This window comes from Plodia interpunctella, chromosome 3 (assembly GCF_027563975.2).
Source record: "Plodia interpunctella isolate USDA-ARS_2022_Savannah chromosome 3, ilPloInte3.2, whole genome shotgun sequence".
In the NCBI taxonomy this organism is placed as follows: Eukaryota; Metazoa; Arthropoda; class Insecta; order Lepidoptera; family Pyralidae; genus Plodia; species Plodia interpunctella.
This window is the reverse complement of record NC_071296.1, coordinates 4,397,132-4,417,219: the sequence shown is the minus strand read 5'-3', so window position 1 is coordinate 4,417,219 and position 20,088 is coordinate 4,397,132. Positions and strand designations below refer to the sequence as shown.

At 34.0% G+C, this 20,088-nt stretch overlaps 1 protein-coding gene across 3 annotated transcripts in view; it reads right to left on the bottom strand.

Annotated features, from left to right (window-relative positions):
* The window catches only part of Sarm (Sterile alpha and Armadillo motif), a 52,985-nt gene extending 33,414 nt beyond the window's left edge, over nucleotides 1–19,571 (bottom strand). Inside the window, exons 1-2 of one of the 3 annotated variants that reach the window (XM_053769146.2) lie at nucleotides 19,022–19,571; nucleotides 17,935–18,143 (exon numbers count right to left, since the gene is read on the bottom strand). In XM_053769146.2, the coding sequence (XP_053625121.1) occupies nucleotides 17,935–18,143; nucleotides 19,022–19,529 (717 nt within the window). In that variant the 5' untranslated portion in view covers nucleotides 19,530–19,571. Of the gene's footprint in view, nucleotides 1–14,484; nucleotides 15,697–17,934; nucleotides 18,144–19,021 lie in introns of those variants that run through there. The other 2 variants (XM_053769147.1, XM_053769148.1) reach the window with 2 other exon arrangements.
* Nucleotides 19,572–20,088: the final 517 nt, after the last annotated feature.

The following is a 20,088-nucleotide window of genomic DNA, read 5'->3' as shown; positions in this document are numbered from 1 at the left end:
CAACATACTTAATTCGTTTTATACGAGACACGCATGTTATAAAAATAATAGTGAATCAGGAGACTTACAAAATGATGATGTTATTCTTCAAACTTACTGTTTCATACGCTGTCTCCACTTACCTGAAAATAAAGGAAATGCATTATAAATCAAATTCGCACAATTCTATCTCTGATTCATGTCCTGTTAACTTATGTTTTTTTATTTACATTCTTAGTAATAGCTTCGTTTAGTTATGTAACAAAAATAAACCTTATGATCCAGGCAATATGGAGCTACTCAGGAATCTACTAATAATTACCTAGTAACAATAAAATCGATTCTTAATTTCACAAGCGACACTATATGATCTATCGAAAAAACGTTAAGTTAATGTTATGTATGAAAATAAATATGAGGGCAAGACATGATTCCAAGGTTCCGAATAGGTACTAAAATTCTGTATCTTTATCTTTATTTCATCCAGTCAAATAGGTTGGATGAAGTAAAGGTAAATGTATAAAGTTTACACCTTCCTCACTATATATAATAAGTATCAAAACCCAAACTTAATTTTAACTAAGTACGTTATACGTTAATGTTAACTATAAGTAAAAATTTCGCCCGCGTTTACCACACACAAATTTTCTCCCAAGAGCTGTTTTAACGGAGTTGAAACGAAAACTTTATATTTCCAACCAAGTTATTAGTTAAGTATAAAGGTTACTTGTGGCATATAAACATACACCAATGCTTTATTGTGCAACGACCAAATGAAGACACTTTTGACATTTATTTATTTACAGAAGTCGTAAACGTTGTCCAAATTATTTATTTTTATAATGTCATTAGTCTTTGGTGTTCGATTGTGAATAGGCTGTTACTTAAAAGGCTTTTGGTTGTAACTTAACGAGAATTCTTTGAAGTTGATTGGATCAAAAGTTGCGCTGTGTCATCTTCGGAAGATGTTCTCAAGATTTTCTTCATTTGAGATTCTAGGTCAAGGACAATGCCGTTTGCCGAATGATATAATGATTTAAAAACTTGTTATCTTGGTCTATGTCTACTCGTACATCGTCCACGATGTGATCATAAGCACTTATTTGATTTATGGATTGATTTTAGATGATTGATTGATTTTTTATTTCGTTGTTGCTGGAAAGAAACATTGCACACAACGGTGAATTACACAGGTGAAAAACTAATCTAGAGCTAACGTCCAAGTGAATTTCTGAAGATATTATCCCTCCACAATTGTTCAGACGATTAAAAGCGCAACCATATTATGTTTAATTGTTTCTGGTTTCTATTTTTATTTCGGACGAGTTATGAAAAGCTGCTTTGTTCAGAGACCGATCAGCAATTGGGTTATATTTTGTAACGTTATGAGTATTTTTATAATGCCAGCGCCCTAGTTAAGAAGTTTTCTTGTAGATTTAATGGAGACTACTTTTAACTTGCATTATGTCATTTGAGTCATGGCCCTCTTGGCAGCTACGGCGTATCTATTGGGATTATTATATTTATTGGGATTGGGCGTAATATTATGACATAGGGTTACTTTCATCCCAAAAAAATACTGTTCCCGCGAGAAATTCGCGTGCGAAGCCACAGAGAGATTATATAGGTAACAAATGATGGATAAAGCCGGCGACAGGCGGGCGCCACGCTACACCGCGCCCCACAGTAAATGTAGGTATCAGTGTTTTGTTCACACTTAAGATATGAGTTATTATTCTACATTAAAACTTTTTGGCTTATACTGGTTAGGTATATACTTTTTATTTTGTGAAATCTTCCTGCAGAAGTGATTGAATACCATGATATTTTCTGTATATATTCCTTTTTTTTTTGTGTGCTCAATCAAGCTACACCTACCTACTTTTAAAAATGGTCTTATTTGGTTGTGTTATTTTAATAGCTAGGTATATCCAAATGAAGGTGTTTTTATTTTTGAAAATATAAATAATTTAAGTAGGTACATTATACCCAAATAGTACAAATTGATTTAGTATTTAGCAAATTTGTTATTTTCGATCTATATTATTTCCGAATAAGCACCCATTGACCCCGATAATCTAAATATATATATATCCGATAAGCTAAATAAGTGTTTAATGCTACGTATTTTATTAATTCAGTGCAATCCTCATAAATATGTCTATCACGTCATGACAAACCTAATCATTAATCTCGTATCGTGTACAGCCTTTTATAGCCATGACAAAGCTGAATAAATCTAGTTTGCGTGACAAACCTGCGTTTTGTGCTCCATAGTCACCACCTTTGACTTCCATGAAAAAGAGGATAACATCAAAAATGCTGTTGTTTATTAAGTTGATTGGACTTTATTATTTCCTATAGTTGGTATATTTTGTGGTCAAAGTCATAAACTGGATGGGATAAAAAGCTAACTACTTTTTAATGCTTGGCAACCCTCTTTCATCTATCTACGTACCTACAGTTGTATTCCTCATTACTGAAGTTCTGTTGTTTACAATCTTACTAAAGTCATTGGCCATTGCCACACTAGCTGATAAATTACCAATTCAAATGTAAATTTCCTCACGATATTCATCGGAAGCAAGTGAGTAAGAACTTATGAACCCGCGTCACGTTGTTATATCACCCCGCTTTATGAAGTAAGTACTTTTAGGATTTGAACTTTGCGATCTTTCGACCACAATTAGGTTATGCAGTTTTAATTTAACTTCGATCACCGCAAAATTTCTTTTGTGAGTTTGCTTATAAAAACCTTGTGTAAAAGCGCCTGACTAAATAGCAACTCAACACGCTTTGCTTACACATTGCCCTGGTGTATCTTGCAGGAGATCTGCACTAAACAAATATTCGTGCGATTACATATTGTACAAGAGCAAGATTAGACATTTCCGGTAAAATTCAAGAGTTTATGGAGTTTTTTTAAAACAAGTCGTTTCAAGAAATATTAATCTAATTTAAAAATGATAATATTTCTTTATTGAACTACAAAACTAATTTGAACCATCGAAATTGTTATAGTAGAAATCATAATATCCTTAATGGGCCGATCACAGCCAAACTCTCGCCCGCCCACCGGCAGGAACTGTGAAGGCGGATATTTCACTGCAGGCAAATTGAATAAAGAAGAAATATGACACTACAGTAAACTATACCATGTCAGAGCCTGATATCTGGGGCAATGATCTCCGTTGTCTTTGTCTACATTATGTGACTAATTTGAAATATGTCTAGACATATTTCAAATTAGTCACATAATGTAGACTAGTCACTGCGAATTTTCTTTCATGAGAAGAGAACCGTGGCTTCTCGAAAGATCTCGTCTTTTATTGTTCATGTTTTATATTACTATCACAATATAACTAGCTATTTTATTAACTTTTCCTCTTTTCTGTATTATCTAATTTCATTGATAAACTGTCATTTGAAAGTTAATACATTGATTTACAAAGCAAATTATTAGTATACTATGCAGATGAAAAATAATAATACTAGCTATCATTATGGTATAATTAAAAATAATAAATTTTAATAAAAATATACCTTATTTAATTTATACATCAAAATCAAATTAATCAATCGCACGGAATCAAAAACAATCTGTTTTATGCTTATTCAAGTTTTGGTACAAAAGGCTAGTGTCGTAGTACCTATTATGGTTAAGTAACTAGATAGAGTAGCAATTTCAATTGTGAGTTATACACTACATTATATAGTACCTCCTAGACAGTAAACATACTGAGCTCTGGAGCTCATTTACGACCCACAAAATGTAATTTCCTTATGATTTGGACAATTTTGGCTTCCTACACAAAGATAGAACTATGCTATCTCGGGATTGTCACATTTCCTCACTGCTTACAGTGCTTACTCTACACTCAACTGGATAGTGAACACTAAATTCACATCCACATTACTTTTAGTAATGTACTGTACTGATAGCTAGGCTAAATTATGTCTAAGGAAAGCAAAGCATTATACCTACCGACGTTATATGGAGGAAAGTCGCATGGTTTGGTACTCATTTAACATATTTCCCTTTTTTTTCAAAAATGGTTAGGCATATATTTTTACTGTAAAATTTTATAATTTAAGTTATGCTTTTTCGTAATTTATTTACAAAGTTTTTGATGATTATGAGCAACATTGTCTGAAATCGTCGGCGTCTAGTTTACTAAAGAATCGAATCCGATACGGTTCATTATTTCCGTCTGTTCCTGCACAGTGAGGCATTGTCCTTCGTCGCGTGTCATTCGTCACCAGCGCCGCAATAATAAATCATAGCCGTACTCGAAATAACACGAAAGGCAATATTTCGTCATTGTACTCGGTAATTGAAGATTACCAGACTCTGCAATACGATGTCAAAAATATAGGGTATTCCATTCGTTTAAACGTATAGTAAAAAAAAAAAAATTAAGTACTTAGTTACCAATGTACAAGTGGAGTTTTCTTTGGGATAACAAAATTAAAATAATTACAAGTGTGAAATGTCACTTATGATTAGCAATCTTAAATCTTTACTCTTTTGTAAATACAGGGAGGTTAAAACGATGGCTGAAGATAGAGAGACAGAAATAATATCACCGACAATAAGCTTGTTCATAAGAATTCAAAACATATATGCCGCAGATTGATTTAGCCAAGCAAGAAGGCGGCTAATTTCTAACAACTTCTTTCAAGTACAGCAGATTTTAATACATATTTTATAACGCAATAAAAATCGTGTGTGGCCATTTTAATGAGTTATCAACAAACTACACGAGCATTGCTTATTCTCAATTAACAATCATTCTGACTAGTTAATGGATTGACATAAATGTTTATTTACATTCGACCTTGATTCCATTAGGTGCAGAGACAACCCTGTTAACGACCACACGCTGGATGACGGTGAAAAGTCAAATGGTTAATTGACTGATTGTGTTGAAGTGAACACCATGTTGTGTATCTATTAATATTCTTCTTTTCTTGGAAGTCGCATTCAGAATTCACTCAGAACTCACTCATTGGCCTAGTTTAGGGACAATTTGTGGCTTGACAAAGGCACCTAAAATTAAATACGAAAGCGATGATGAAACCTAGGTAACAAGGTATAAATTTGGATGCAGAGGTATTATTTCCCTCACACAAAAATTTATAATGGATACTATACAATCTTACAAAAATTACGATTCTATTCTAGACACTATTTTTTAAAATTAATTAATGTACCTATGCAATTTATCTCCTTCTTTTCCATAGTTGCTTTGGATGCCCCATTAATTGGACGATGAAAAAAAAATCATTTAGGTAACCGTAACCATGTACTGCAGTAAGAATCGTTTTTTTAACATTTTTTTATTTAATAATTAGTAATGAAAGCGGAACCGGTGGCTAGATGGAGTGTGTTATTTATACGCAGAATCCAGGTTAGTTGCTCTAGTAAATACCAATGTTCCTGTAGTGCTCACATCACATTTACATAATTTTGGCCTGTCGCCATTTACTGCGTTTTGTAAAATGACGTTTTAAAAGCAAAATACAGGTTGAACAAGTCATTACAGTCACTAATTGAATATAATTTACTAGCTAATCGTAATCTCTGAATAAAAACCACAAAATCTGGATATAAAATATTGAGGTGATTGCGGTTACGTTATTCTGTATTAAAATCTCTTTAATATGAATAACATAATAGGACAGGCCGCAAAACTACGTAATCAATAAAGTTCTGTCATGAATTACTGCATACCTATTAGCAAAACTATAATAATATGTTTTTTGTAGCATAAACTTTTTAAATAACGAGCTCTTGTAAAGTCGTAAATAATTATACTACTGAACGTCCACGTCAAAATAAATTAACCTACTTTGTAAAACTGAAAATTTATCTGCTTAATATACAATCATGTGTTTTAAAATTTAGCAGACAGAATATATTTGTACCCGAAATAACAACATCTCCTTTTGTCATAGAGGATAGATTTCCACCAATGGCGGATTGGCCCAAATCTAACCTGTTGCTGCTTGGCTATCAAACCCCAAAACTTGACCTAATAATTATGATGTTTCATTATAATATTATAAAAGCAAAATTAAGTTTGTTACCTCTTCATGCTTTATCTAATAAACCAATCCTCTTGAAATTTGAAATTTTGAAGGAGATAGACTGCATTATATCCTGGAAAAACAACTTTTCCCGTGGGAAATTGACGCGGCCGAAGCCGCAGGCCAAAGCATGTTATAAACACTCAGTGATTCAGAGATGATATAGAAAAAAATAGGTCACGTCCACCTTTGATGTTACTCGCTATTTTTTGTTCCCCATTGGAACACTCGTGAGCTCGTGAGCCAGGAATTCATAGAATGCAGACAGGTTACATAATCGGAGGAGTTAAACGATGGATTCCATGGTTTGACTTTTTTATTAGTTTACTTATTTATCGTCATTACTTTTAAATAAAACACATTTTTGAAACCGCGGTGAAAAAGACGTCTATAATGAGAATCCATTCGTTCATAGAAACGTTTTGTTCACAGATATACTTATTACGCTTTATTCTTAGGTACTTTTAGGTTAAATTGAAATTGAAGATTTGTATGACTTATTTTTAAATCTATACCATGAGCTCTGTTCTTGAGTATTCATATGTAATTAAAATATCCGAATTACTCGTATAATCAAAAACATTCCGCCTATTCTTACTGGAATGAAATATTATTATGTATTACTTACATTAACATTGTTTTAGTGTACTTAGTATCTAAGTACATAGTGCGTACTAAGAAGCAGTTTAACACTAAAATATCCAACAGATAAAAATTGCGTCATATCTCCAAATTAAGCTTCAATCCTATTTAGTCAATAAATAGACATGATGTTTAAAATAATCATGTCCTATTTAATTATATATTGAGAAATTACACATATTGAGTTAACCCTAAAGTAAGTTCGAGACTTGTGTTGTGGTATACTTAACGATACTATATATATATATATATATATATATATATATATATATATATATATATAATGTATACTTTGGTTATACTTAGTTTTTCCTTTTGATTGTCGCTAAACGCTCTATTCTAATCGTTAACAATTAGAATATGCTTGACAAAAATATTTTTTATTGCGTTTGAAGCGAACGCAATCACGACTCAGGCTGAGGTGTGGTTAGCCATAGACAAATAAATAAGATTTATAAGCGTTCTTACGATGATGACGTCATGCGCCATTGACCTGCCGAGCCTCGTCTAGCAGGAAGATAATACAAATGAGCAAATGGAAATGATAATGCAAAGCAACGATTAAAATTGTATTTTTGGCAGTGAGTCTGATAATCCTGTCAGATCTTTAGTGAAAATGACATAAGATTTGTACGATATATTTTAAAATTTATACCATGAGCTCTGTTCTTGAGTATTCATATGTATTTAAAAGATTGTACTTACTCCTACTTAGTTTAATTATATAAATTAATTAGCCCATTCAAAAATTTAACCCATTCTCTGTCGCTGTACTCAATTGAGTACAGTTACTTTCAGAAATTCGAAAGACTGGTAGAAAAATAAGAAAGAGATCTTTGCCCAGTACTAGGGCAAGGCATCACTCCATCTGCAGGCGAATACAAAAATATGCATGTTATTGTAGAATCCAAAGAATTTCACGTGTACGCTTTACGACGCGATTGTGATGTGACTACGATTATGATAATTTTGGTGCTGTGATGTCATTTGCGATGCCGGTCACAAGTGTCACATCGCTGTAATGAGGATATAAACACAGAGAATCTCATATGGAATGAAACAAAAATACATTTTGCTATGTATGTATATGTATTGTATGTATTCTAGAATCACCAATAGTGCCACATTCATACGGATGATTACAGGAATTAGCTTGGTTAACATTTATTCTGAGATATTTCTAAAAAGCTAATTAGATTTTTTCACGTGAAATGTATGCTCATTTACAAGATAGAAAACACTGCTGGTTATGACGAATTCACATGAATTGTACTTGATTTGGCACAATAGAGATTCGGATCCGGATAGAGTTAGCTCTACAACGGCCGTTTCCACGATTACGTTTGTAAATAAAGACTTTGTATTAGGCAGCACATAAAATTTAATAAAAGGTGCTCCGCATTTTGTATTTTTGAGTCAAATTACTTTTATCCACGAAAACATTTACTTTTACACAAAATACATTTACTTTTTAACTATCAAATCTTGATCCATGAATCCATATTGGATTAACATCAGTCCATTTGTTCTAAGAATCTGTAAAAAAATTGAAATATATTGCTTTGATATGGGAACGAATATCTCGAAGTCTTTTGTCTCTCGAAAATTTGGCTGTACGTTTTTACAAACAGTTTCTCTTACATGTTTAATTAACCTAATAAAAATCTTCCAATACGCTGTACTGTTGGCATAATAATAAACTAAATTATAGAAAAATAAAATTACTCAAGACTAAACCATCTTAATCTTAACACGTTTGTATCCGAGATTTTCCAGCTACTTATCCGATATCCAAGGCTACGTATTGTACTAACCAAAAAGACAAATACCCTTGAGTGCTACTAAGTGTTACTGACATGTTTTTGTGCCAGATATCCGTATTTCTAAACATTGTTCAATAAAAATGGTCGAATCCAAGATTTTTGTTGATCTTACGAGTATAACAAAATTGCATAACGTGCCCGGAAAATATTTGAAGATATCTTTGATGACACTTAAATTAAATTAATTAAATTAAAACTGCAATAAGGTTGTTATTGCAGTTTTAATACGTCATGCTGGACAATAAATTAAGGTTGAAATAACTCGCTTTTTGCATTTTAGTCTAGACTTTATTAGTCTTAGTCTGACAAAGTTAAACATCAATCAGATTAATAGGTACATAAACTTAACCACATAAGTATAAGTATATCAATATGTTTTAATGTAGTCAGTATATATTGAAAGCCCACAACGATCCTACGATATGCCTGCCTTATGTTGCAATGGTCAAGGCAGTTGTTGATATTGCAGGTGGCAGCGGTGATCACTTACTATCAGGTCACCCGCTGCTTGCTCATTTGCCGTCGTAAGTCGCATAATAAATATAATTATTTAACTTGTTCTTTTGGGACACTATCAGATGAGAAATTACTGGTTTAGGGTGAAATAAGCGGCTTTATGATTGAAATTACATACATATTGGTCGAAAATTGTATTATATCAATTCCGACTCGACAAGAAGAAGATTACATTGAAATATTACTCGTTGGGGAAATGCGTGCCAGATTAAACTTATTCCGGAAATGGTTACTCACCTAGACTACACTAACATCTACGTTATAATAAAACTGTTACTTGTCTATATCTGTTAATAAGAGATGTATTGGCTAATCATAAACTCATTCGTGATTTTTACAGAATCACTTTCAAAACAATCAACTTGCAAGTAAGTTTGGTATTATAAAAATATAATTAGAATTGTCTTTCCGGCAAATAGGATATTGAAATAAAACTTTTTTGTCTGTATGTTTATAACTTTCAAATTCTATGTTTCATTCATGTTTTACGCAAAAAACTGAATGCAATCTAGAATTTGTTGGTTTTCGCATCTTGTATACTGAATTAAATTATAAACTGTCATATTTCGCTATGAAAAATATCACTATGACGTAGTCGAGAAATAATAATTTAAATTGATTAGTTGAACAATGTTAATTTCATTTTTATCACAATGTCCTGAAACCATTCTTTTGCTGATCCCAAAAAAATGGAAGGTAATATGAATTTATATCACCTCGGTAATCCCGTTTGCTCTCATTTGTTGCGTCATATGTTTTATCTCTCTAATTAAATTCGGGAAGGTCGTTCGTTTCCAATCATACCATAAAACGATTGGGTATTTTATACCATACCACAGATTATATTATGTATTGCAATATCTACTATACTATGTACTATATATAATATATAAACTCTTAATTTAAATTATTAGGTTAGTTTGCACAGCTTTCACTTGTTTATTAATTTTTTTATGATTTCTAGAACAAATTAAGATTTGTAAATAGTTGAAAAAAATAACAAATAATAATATATTGAGATTTTATGTATGTATTATACCTATTTGTATGATAACAATTCGGTTTTGAGTCTAGTTTTTGTTATTTAGAAATTGGGTATAAAAGTAAGTTATCCGAAACGTATTTGGAAGTCAATTGCAATGAATTGCTCGAACGATACCTTTATACCACATACATATTGAATATAAAGTCTTTTTTTTCTTAATAAATTGTTACCTACTCGCTTCGTTTCAAAGAAGGCTAACATCTGCTTATTATATCAAACCCGTATCCCTTTTGGGGACTGACTTTGAAACGACTTACTGCTTGATTAATGGTTTACTCCGACTGTTCTTGGATTTCGAACAAACTCAGCCGAAGCGATAAAATATTTTAAAAACTGCATTTTATTGAACAAAAAGCTTATACCCAAGTACACTTGGTTTTTACGTTTCATAATTATCAGCAGTTTTCTGGTAGTAGCGCATATTTAATTGTACTAATTCAAATTTTAAATATTGATATTAAATACAATTTTTATATAGTTTTATTTTTTGCATATGCTTACGTTTTCGATCGGGAATAGTGCAACAAAGTCTAAATGAAAGTATTTATCAGAAATTTGGCCTTCACATGTACTTTAACACGTCAAATTTTAAATATGATTCCTCTAAAAAAACCTACAAACTATTTAAAATAGATGCTTGAGTATTTTCAAAAAACATAATTTCTTGCTTGTAACAGTGCGGTATGTTGATTAGTTAAGAGTACCTACTACTCTCTAATGAAAATACTGTACGTCGTAAGACGCAGATCGTAATACGAAGGAGATGAATTAACCTACAAACTATTGTCATTTCGGAACGACCAGTGCTGAGAGGAAACTCGTTAAACTGTCTTGGTCCCTATCAAGCCAGAATGTAATAATGTTTTTTGAAGGGTAAGAAAAATTTTGCCCACATTTTTCTTACCCTTCGAAAAAACATGCGTAGTAATAGACATACACACTTAGTAAGTTGCAATAGCTATGAACATAATACATTAATATATTAACAAGCCAAATTCGAGGTAACTATTGACCGATCGACCATTCTACTATTGACAACCATCGATATGTTAATTCAATTATTATGTCATCATGACTTTGTTTACATTTGCCTTGTAAGCAAAATGTTTACGTTTATGCTAATCATTCTAAACACGGATCACATTATGTTCGTCCCTTTGTCGATTAGTTAAATATAGCTATTGATATTTTATGATTGTTTGATCCACAAAATTTAGATCTTCGAACAGATCTAAATTTTATATTATTAAAAAAAATTATATTTTATATTTTGTCATAGTACTAGTTTGTGAGTATAGTTATATTGTATTTGAGTAGTGATCACTAGATAGAAATAGGATCACAAAAAACATACATATTATGTCATCTTGAAGCTGCAATATTTCACATATTTTAGCTACAAATTACAAATACCCGTATTAGGTATATAGACTTTTAGTACATTGGCACAATCCCCATCGATATTACAAATAAGCATAGGGATTATTAATTTGAAATATTCGCGTTTTTTAAATTCGTTCCGAAATAGTTCTTGATTATGATTCACATGAATTTTTAGATCGCGTTCTCTTGATTTTTAAATACATAAAAAAGTTCGCAACTTAACCAATTTTGTTTAATTAAATATTATATCCGCCTTAACGTTTTATCTGGGTTGAGAATGGGGCGCGAAACGTGAGTTATTTCTGGCAATTCCTGGACTGGATCCAACAGCGAAAATCAGAATCACTTTCCACAGTGAGTCAATGACACATGAGTAAGTCCTGCAAATTACACACAACCCACTATTCCTTATAACTGATGTAAATAAACATACTTTTCATCCTACGAAAGTTAAAATTATGATTTTGATTCACTGTATAACATAGATTACTCATGATATTCAGAAGAGAAATTCTGAACAAAACAAGGAAGCATCGAGAAAGTTGGGTCACAATAAATGTAAGGAACAGTTTCTGTCATGTCACATACCTATACCCATTATATGTATTTCATTGTATGTCATTTTCAATTTAACCATTTCACCATATATGCTTGATTATCTAAACGACACGAATGTTTGACCCAAGCATGGTGCATCCTCATCACCCTCCTCCTGTATTCAATTTAAGAATGTCATAATTACGTATATCTCACACATACCTATAGCTTTTATATAATATTTTTTGTTAATTTTTAATAATTTACTGAATGCCAAGTTTTTTGATATTTCAATTATGACATTTAATTGTAAATTCGTCCAATTGGTTTTACTTAATATAGTCAATTGACGTCTTCGGAGAAAAGTTTGCGGTGAAGTTTATTGAGCCGCTTCTTCTTCACCTTCGCTTTGATATATAAATAGATTTGACGTCAATATGTGATGCACTTATATAATCCTACATTGAATAAGGAATGTAAAATTTTGTGACAATATTTTCAGTTCAAGACACATTTTATTTTGGTTTTATTTGAGTGCGTGGACTGACGGGAAATAAACATGAGATGTAGGGTGATGAAAAAATGCCTATTCACTCTTTCCATATTCCTAGATTGTAGCTTTCAAGCACATATAGGATTCTAGACTTTTTTCTACACTACAACTATAATAACCTGTTTCATTTATTAACTTATTGACGTACTGGATTTATGTGTGTGTATTTGCATAGGTATTGTGCGATTACTACAATGTTATGCGCAAGAAGAGTGACAGGTTATTCGCATATGAATTACATATTCTACTGGTTTTACCAGAGTCACGCCATTCTGTCTTTGTCTTTCTTGTCAGAGAAAAAAAAACGTCGTAAATCAAAAACAAATAGTAAATTGGAAATATCGTAATTCTCGGAACAACTTGGAATTTTAACTTTGAAATAAATACTTGCTTTAAGTATTCGGTTGAGTTACGACCGATTACAATGCTGAATAGGAATTAATACATTGTCCAATCAAGTGTCCGTTGATGAACACTGTGTCGTGTTTACTTAATGGCCATTCATAATTTCCTCTCTACTAAGTTCACAAGATAAATGCGTGTCTCGCAACTGTTACGTAATTAACTGACTGATAAAGTTATTTACCAAACGTATTCTTTATATATTTTAGGGCAAAACATATTGTGAAGAAAACATATTTGCTTTATGCTAGCTTTGAACTAAATACTTTAGACCTAACTTTCTCCAATGTCAGTCAAATTTGATTCGGAATAGATTAAAATTAATGAATTAGAATTTATTAGAATAAAATTATTTTAGGTTACGGAGGGTGAGAATAAAATTTAATTAATCAATAATACTTATAGTATGGTAAATTGTTTAAATCCATATTATATAATATATCCATATTTAATATTACAAAATTAAAAGTGTTTGTTTATCATGTTTTCACTCCAAAACGGAACATTGAAGGAACAAGTTTTCGGAAAGCTGGATGTAAATTCACGCGGGCGAAGCCGTGGGCAAAACCTGGTGTTAATATAAATTTGAGGAATATTAATGAATCATTAGGTCATCGCGAAACCAAACATAAAATTAACCAGTGAGACGAGCTCAATTTGAATGCGGATTCAACCTTAACTAAATAAATGGTGTGAAGATTTGAATACTGAAAGAGATTTTTTAAATAAAATAGCCTTGTATATATCAGGACTACTGAACTAATTGTGGTCCCTAAAATTTATAGAATGCACATTGTACAAACAGAACATCTTAAAACTACTGTTTTGATGCAATTTCTTTCATTTATTTACGCTAGCTTTATTTATGTTGGTCCAGACAGGAGATCATCATATTGTAAATATCGTAATGTTTCATTAAATGTGTACATTGTTGTATGTTGCATAATAAAATGTGATTTTGTATCGTCTATTGCACGCTTACATGAAGGTATAATAAGTAGGATACATGTAAGTATCGTATGTAGTGCAAACTTTACAGTGTCGTGAGAAATTATGCAGTGCGATTTACGATCACTAGCTAGGTACCTATTGTTAGGTTTTATATTATACTTTAAGTATGTGCAATATCATATTACTCACACATTTACAATCAATCGCATCATAATATGGTAGGTACATATAAAATTACGAATTGTCATTCCAATTTACAAAAATCAAATCCATTTCATAAAACCCGTCAAACATTTTGATTGAGCTTCGTAGTCATTAAATTTCTCTAATAGCATTTACTATTAACCACTTCAATATAATCATTTATACGTGTGGTCTGTTTTTAATAGAGACTTAAGATAAAACGCATATAAACAGATATCGCAGGAGTTATTGAGAATTCAATATTGGCTGATGTTAAACAGAGCTGCGTCCCTGAGCAGGGAAATCTCGCTCCGCAACGATAAAGGGATTAGACGATCACGGCCTGCACTTATGATATTATTTTCATGTTTCCTAAGTACCTGAGTAAAGAATCTCTCCCTGGCAGCGGCCATAGACTCCGTCCTCGGTTCGATTCCATCCGTGCAGTCCTGGTCCTCTTGAGGTTGTGGTGAGGTGTCACCCTGTAGAGATTTCAGCGTGGGATCACCAACACTGGGGGCTTCCTCAGCTGGCAAGGTCTGCGCCTGCGCCTCCGCTGGCGCAGCACGCTCAGACTCGTCTTCAGCCACGGTTACCACTTTTTGAACACTGTTTCCGTTTTTCTTCCCACCACTACCCCCGCTATTTTTTTTGGAGATTCCCTTGGCTTTCTTCTTTTTGGTCTTTTCTTTGGGCTTGTTGGGCAGCTTGCCTTGGAGGAAGCGTCCACTGGCGCAACACTGCACATTACCCATGTCGGTGCACGCGCATGTCGCGGAACACTCGGTCGGCGGGAGTCGGCTCGGTCGGTCGGTCGTTCGAGGCGCGTCGGCGGCGGCGCCGGCTCGCGGAATGAGAGCGTCGCGAGAGTCCCCGGCGTCGCGGAGACGCCCACCCGCCCCAGTATTTTTGACACAACTTCGGAATCGCACTGACCGCCGATTACACGGATAGCATCCGCGAAGGATCGCACCCGAAAGCCGAACCGCGTGCCGGCCGCGCTGGCGTCATCATGCCCTGCCCCCCGCGCCGCGACAAGGTCAAGGCGTGCTCATTGTTCCTGCTGATGTGATGGTTAGACGCGCATCGCTCCACTCGGATGGCGGGCAACTACACGAGAGCGGGTGCTACCAGCAGAGTGCTGCACGCGACGACGTTGATATCGATCACGCGATGTTTACGTTCAGCTACCACGGGAACCGCGGTCACCCTGGTATCGTCACGCTCCGTACACCCCCTCGATCTGCGTCTAATTTAGCCCGTTACAATATTTTGGAATCGACCGCAGCGAACGGGCGTTTAATGAGAAATGGTAGTGTTAGCACAGTGTGTAATATTAATTTGTTGTTATCGCGACCGCGACCGGGCACGTGCACAGGCGCGCTGTTTCAGTAGTAAATAAAACACACTAGTCGAAAACAGCAGTCTACTGACATGTTTGTAGAGGAAAACAAACCAATGTACCTATTTATTATTGTTTACTGTATATTAGGAACGAATATTGTATTGTCTTTGGTAAACAAAACGTTCGCTTTGGTAGATCACATGTTCTGTCATGCTACCTACTATCACGGCTCAGGTTTAAGTTCACCTCTGTAAAAAATGTTCCTTTTGTTGTTCAACTAGTAAAAAAAAGTAGCAATAGTCGGTTTTGTTATATTTCCGTAATGGTTTTATGGCCAGAACAAATTCTCCCTACAACGTAATAATGATGTGATACTTTAGGATTATTTATTTGTAAAAAAATAATAAAAATAAAAACGGATCGTCAGCATTTTAACTATTTGTTTAAAAAACATAAGCTGGCCTATAAATCCAAGCTTGTGAGGCTGGGTCCACCGAAATAAATCTGAAATGTGGGCCGCCATAGCGGGATCGCGGTTCTGTGGCGCAATCGTCTCCCGAATCTAGGACAGATTTTAAATTCTTCGATAGTACATTAAATAAACTATTCTTACTTTATTTGCTATTTGCATCCCGTTTATTACAAAAAGAATATTCTAAAACACACAGAAACAACAGAGAAGAACAGAAAAAAGAACAACTGTACAGAAAAGAGAAATACTATAGGATAAGATTTCTTCCTTTTACATGATCTTTGATATTACCACTATTATGTTCAGAAATATGTATGTACCTAATGTAATTTAATTTCCACACCATTTCTCTTTCTAAAATTCAATTTCCTTTCCTCGCGCATATGATAACTACTTCTGGACTAAAGGAGGATATTGACCATAATGTGCGAATATCTATCTCTCAGTTCCCTCTCAAATTAGATATTCGCACATCATGGTTGTTATGAAGTCGTTAGCGTTCTTATCTTTTTCGTGGTAGAAAATAAATACGAATAAAATTTTAATAATACCGGTGTTAAAAACATGGAAAATCGGTAAGAGAGAAACAAATAAATATTATGAAAAACGTTAAGATTTATCGGGTGGAAAAGGTAACAGCTAACCCAATTCGTCAGTGCTAAATAATTATATCTCCATGGTAAACTTATACACCAGTTAATTATTGCATTTTCCGTTTATCCTGTTCAATAAGTTGAAGTAAATGATATTTTTTAAAAATAAGCCAGCGCTCTTACATCTTAATCTGTAAGTCTGTATTGAATTTCAATGCAGATAATTGCACATTGTGTCGTATGTTGAACATGTGTAGAAGGAGAGTAAGTCGACCGAGGTTACCCAGTTATGTAACTAGTACGCTAACAATTAGTAAAACTAGAATTACAAGAAAAGAAATTGTATCTATATATAATAAAGAATAATAATTTTATAATAATTATTTTGTCTGACGAATCTTATTTATTTGTTGCAACAAGAGCACTGAACAGCGTTTTACGTTGTTAACGTGAGAAACATTAAACATGAAGTTTACTGGCTCTAAATAAAGGTCAAATGACAACACTTATACACAGACACAGATAATGACTATCTTACGAGTACGGCCTAACTTTTGCCCGTGGCTGCACCCGCGCGAATTTTCTAAGGTAGAAGTAATTTTTCCGGCATAAAATCTGTGTTACTCCGTAATATACCTACGTGTATGCAAAATTTCAAGAAAATTGAGTATATAATGCGTGAAGAGGTAATAAATAAACAAACTTACGTAGGATATTATTAGGATTCTGAATGTAATGCACACCGAGACTTCGCGCTAATAAATTTAGGGATAACAGTTCTTTTTCTACAATTCAAACATTATCTTTGGATTTTGCGTGAAAGAGCAATCATTTATTCGTCCTTACTATCATTTGCATCAATTTATACACGAGTCAGATATTTATGAAAAGAATAACTGTTTGTAACTTAAATAGTTTGGCTACGGTAAGAAACTGCAGCCAAGAAAGAGAAGAAAATACGCTACACAATAGGTACTGTATATTATAATAAGAATAACACAAACTTCCGAGATAAATTAATGAGAGAGAAAATATTGTGAAGAAACTTTTTTTTTAAATTGCACGCTGTGGCTGCGTGCTGTGACTCGAGGAGGAAAGTTATTTCAGGAGTTAGCGCTTTATTCGCACTGAAATGCCTATTGAGGTTACACAGCCGGATAAAAATAGCTCCATTAGTATTGCTCCAGTTAAATGTATCTAGGAAGATGATGTTTCCCACACTTTTGCACCGGAAGTCTTCATCGATCTGTCATGGCTTACAGGCGATCAGTTCAAAACTTTGTATTATATGTATACTAACTTTATATAACGATCAATGATTGAAAAAACAGCTCGTGATTTATGAACATCGAAATCATTTCAAAACACTTAGACATCTTTATAATGTAGGCTGGCAAAAATTGTTATATGGAACCCTCACCGTGTCGGCATCACTCTCCTCGGTAGCAAGCGCGACGTCTCGCTCCAGATGTTGCTCAGCGTTGTCCAGCTCCCGGTCCAGCTCAGCAGCCTCCAGCTCGAGAGTGGGGGAGGCTTGCAGCTCCTCCATGCCGTGCTCACAATCCGGGTCCAGGAACTGGTGGCGCGTTGACATCTTCAGAACTAAAGGCCTAAAGTTTGGACGGGGTCCTGTAAGTTAAAGGAAAATTACAATGTATCCCAAGAATTTTTAATTTGTAAACCTTTTGGAGATAATATTTATTTAATGTGTTGAATTTGCGTTGCAATGTTCGTTGTTGGCAATTCTGGGCACACTAACTCGAGGCAAGGAATTGCCGGGACTGATTGAATATTTGAGTATACATTACCAAGTTCCATATTATTGTTTGATAGTTTAAATTTACTTAGTTATGATTTAATTCTAATTAATATTATCTATAATGTCTATGTACACCTGAAATGAACGATTAATTATGTATTTTAAATAATATATGTCTAAAACGAAACCTTGTATCTGATTCAGAATGATAACAATAAAAGAAATCTAATTTGACTGTAAAATGATAATACACACAATAGTGAAGGGTTATTTATTCTTACAATACGTACAATTACATACCTATTCATGAGATAGCTTTTAATCAATTTCTTAATATTTTAATGAATGAAGAAAGACATGAAAGTTTGCTATAAATTTACCTTTAACTCGACATCGGATCGAAGCAGGTATAAATTATAATTCTAATTTTAATCCCAAGATTAACATAATCTTATAAACACATTGCAAATGCAATTAGTGGGTCTGACCTCCGCCATAGCCTTCAGTCAATTTCAGATAGAGAATTATTAAAGAGTATCTTGTTGAATTAGACTTAAATGAAACTAGTCACGTATAATAAATAAACACATTTAAAATCAGTAATTCATGACATATTTAATTAACCATTCGTGACTAAGATAATTATGTTAAAATAATTTATTTCAAATAAAATCTGCATTTAGGCATAATCAGAAGTTTTATCGATGATGTGATAATAAATTATTGAAATTGTATGTATATTCATTACCTTTATCGTCTTTCATTTTCTTCATGGTATCCCTGACCCCTTGCAAGGTTGAAGTAGTAGATGATACCGGACGGAATGTAATTCTTTGGAGCCCACTGCCTGGCAGAAGAGATGTCGTCACCTTCCTGGGTTCCTCTGGGCTTTTGAACGAACTCAATGAGTTATCGTCGTTGTCGGCGTCAATATCTATAAAGCATTCTTCAAAATGCTCGAAATTTTCTAGATCCGAATCCAATTCTGTTCTAGATCCATGTGTTTTTGGTCTGTAGAAAGAATCTGAGTTACGCCTGTAATCGTGCTTCGGCTCGGGGGAAGAGAAACTTCTCAAGACGTAGGTTTTGAGAGGGTTCGTGGGGGAGACGTCTGGATCATGATGTGCGGGGGATGAGTAACTTCTTGGGAGGAGGCTTTTGGTGTTCTTCCTCTGTTGGTGCTGGCTTGTTCTCATCGCTATCAGGCTCTTCCCTCGCCCGGCGCTCGGAGCCGAACAAGGCTCTTTTCGACGCATTGTCGACGTGTGTTCTTCCAAGACTACCCTGATTAACTGAGATCTCCCTTCGAAATAACACTATACGAAACTTCATCCAGTGCCGTATGCGTATCGGGATTGTATCAATTTACAGTATCACTTAACAAGGACGGCTGATATATCATATGGTAAGCAACGGTGAACACGAACTGTATGCTAACCATTCGATTACATACAGCGATTTAATACGATTAGTTGGATACAAGTTCGCCCACATGTTGATCGACGATAACATTTCATATTTTGCAATGACTCACGGGACCATTAGCCTAAATAATAGCCTTGGGCGTACCAATTTTTCGTAATGAAATAAATACTGTTTTACATTTACAATTATTGGTTCACGTCACGAGTACTGAAATTTGAAAACACTTATAAACGCAGATTTGATCATCACAAGTATCACAGCACTCACAATATTTTTTTATTAATAGTACTGACTACGTGGTCTTATAGACACTTACATGTGACAAGTGAGCTCCGGCGTGTAGAGCTTTCGAGCCGAAATGCGAAGATGTGCGGGCGCAATAACTGGCCG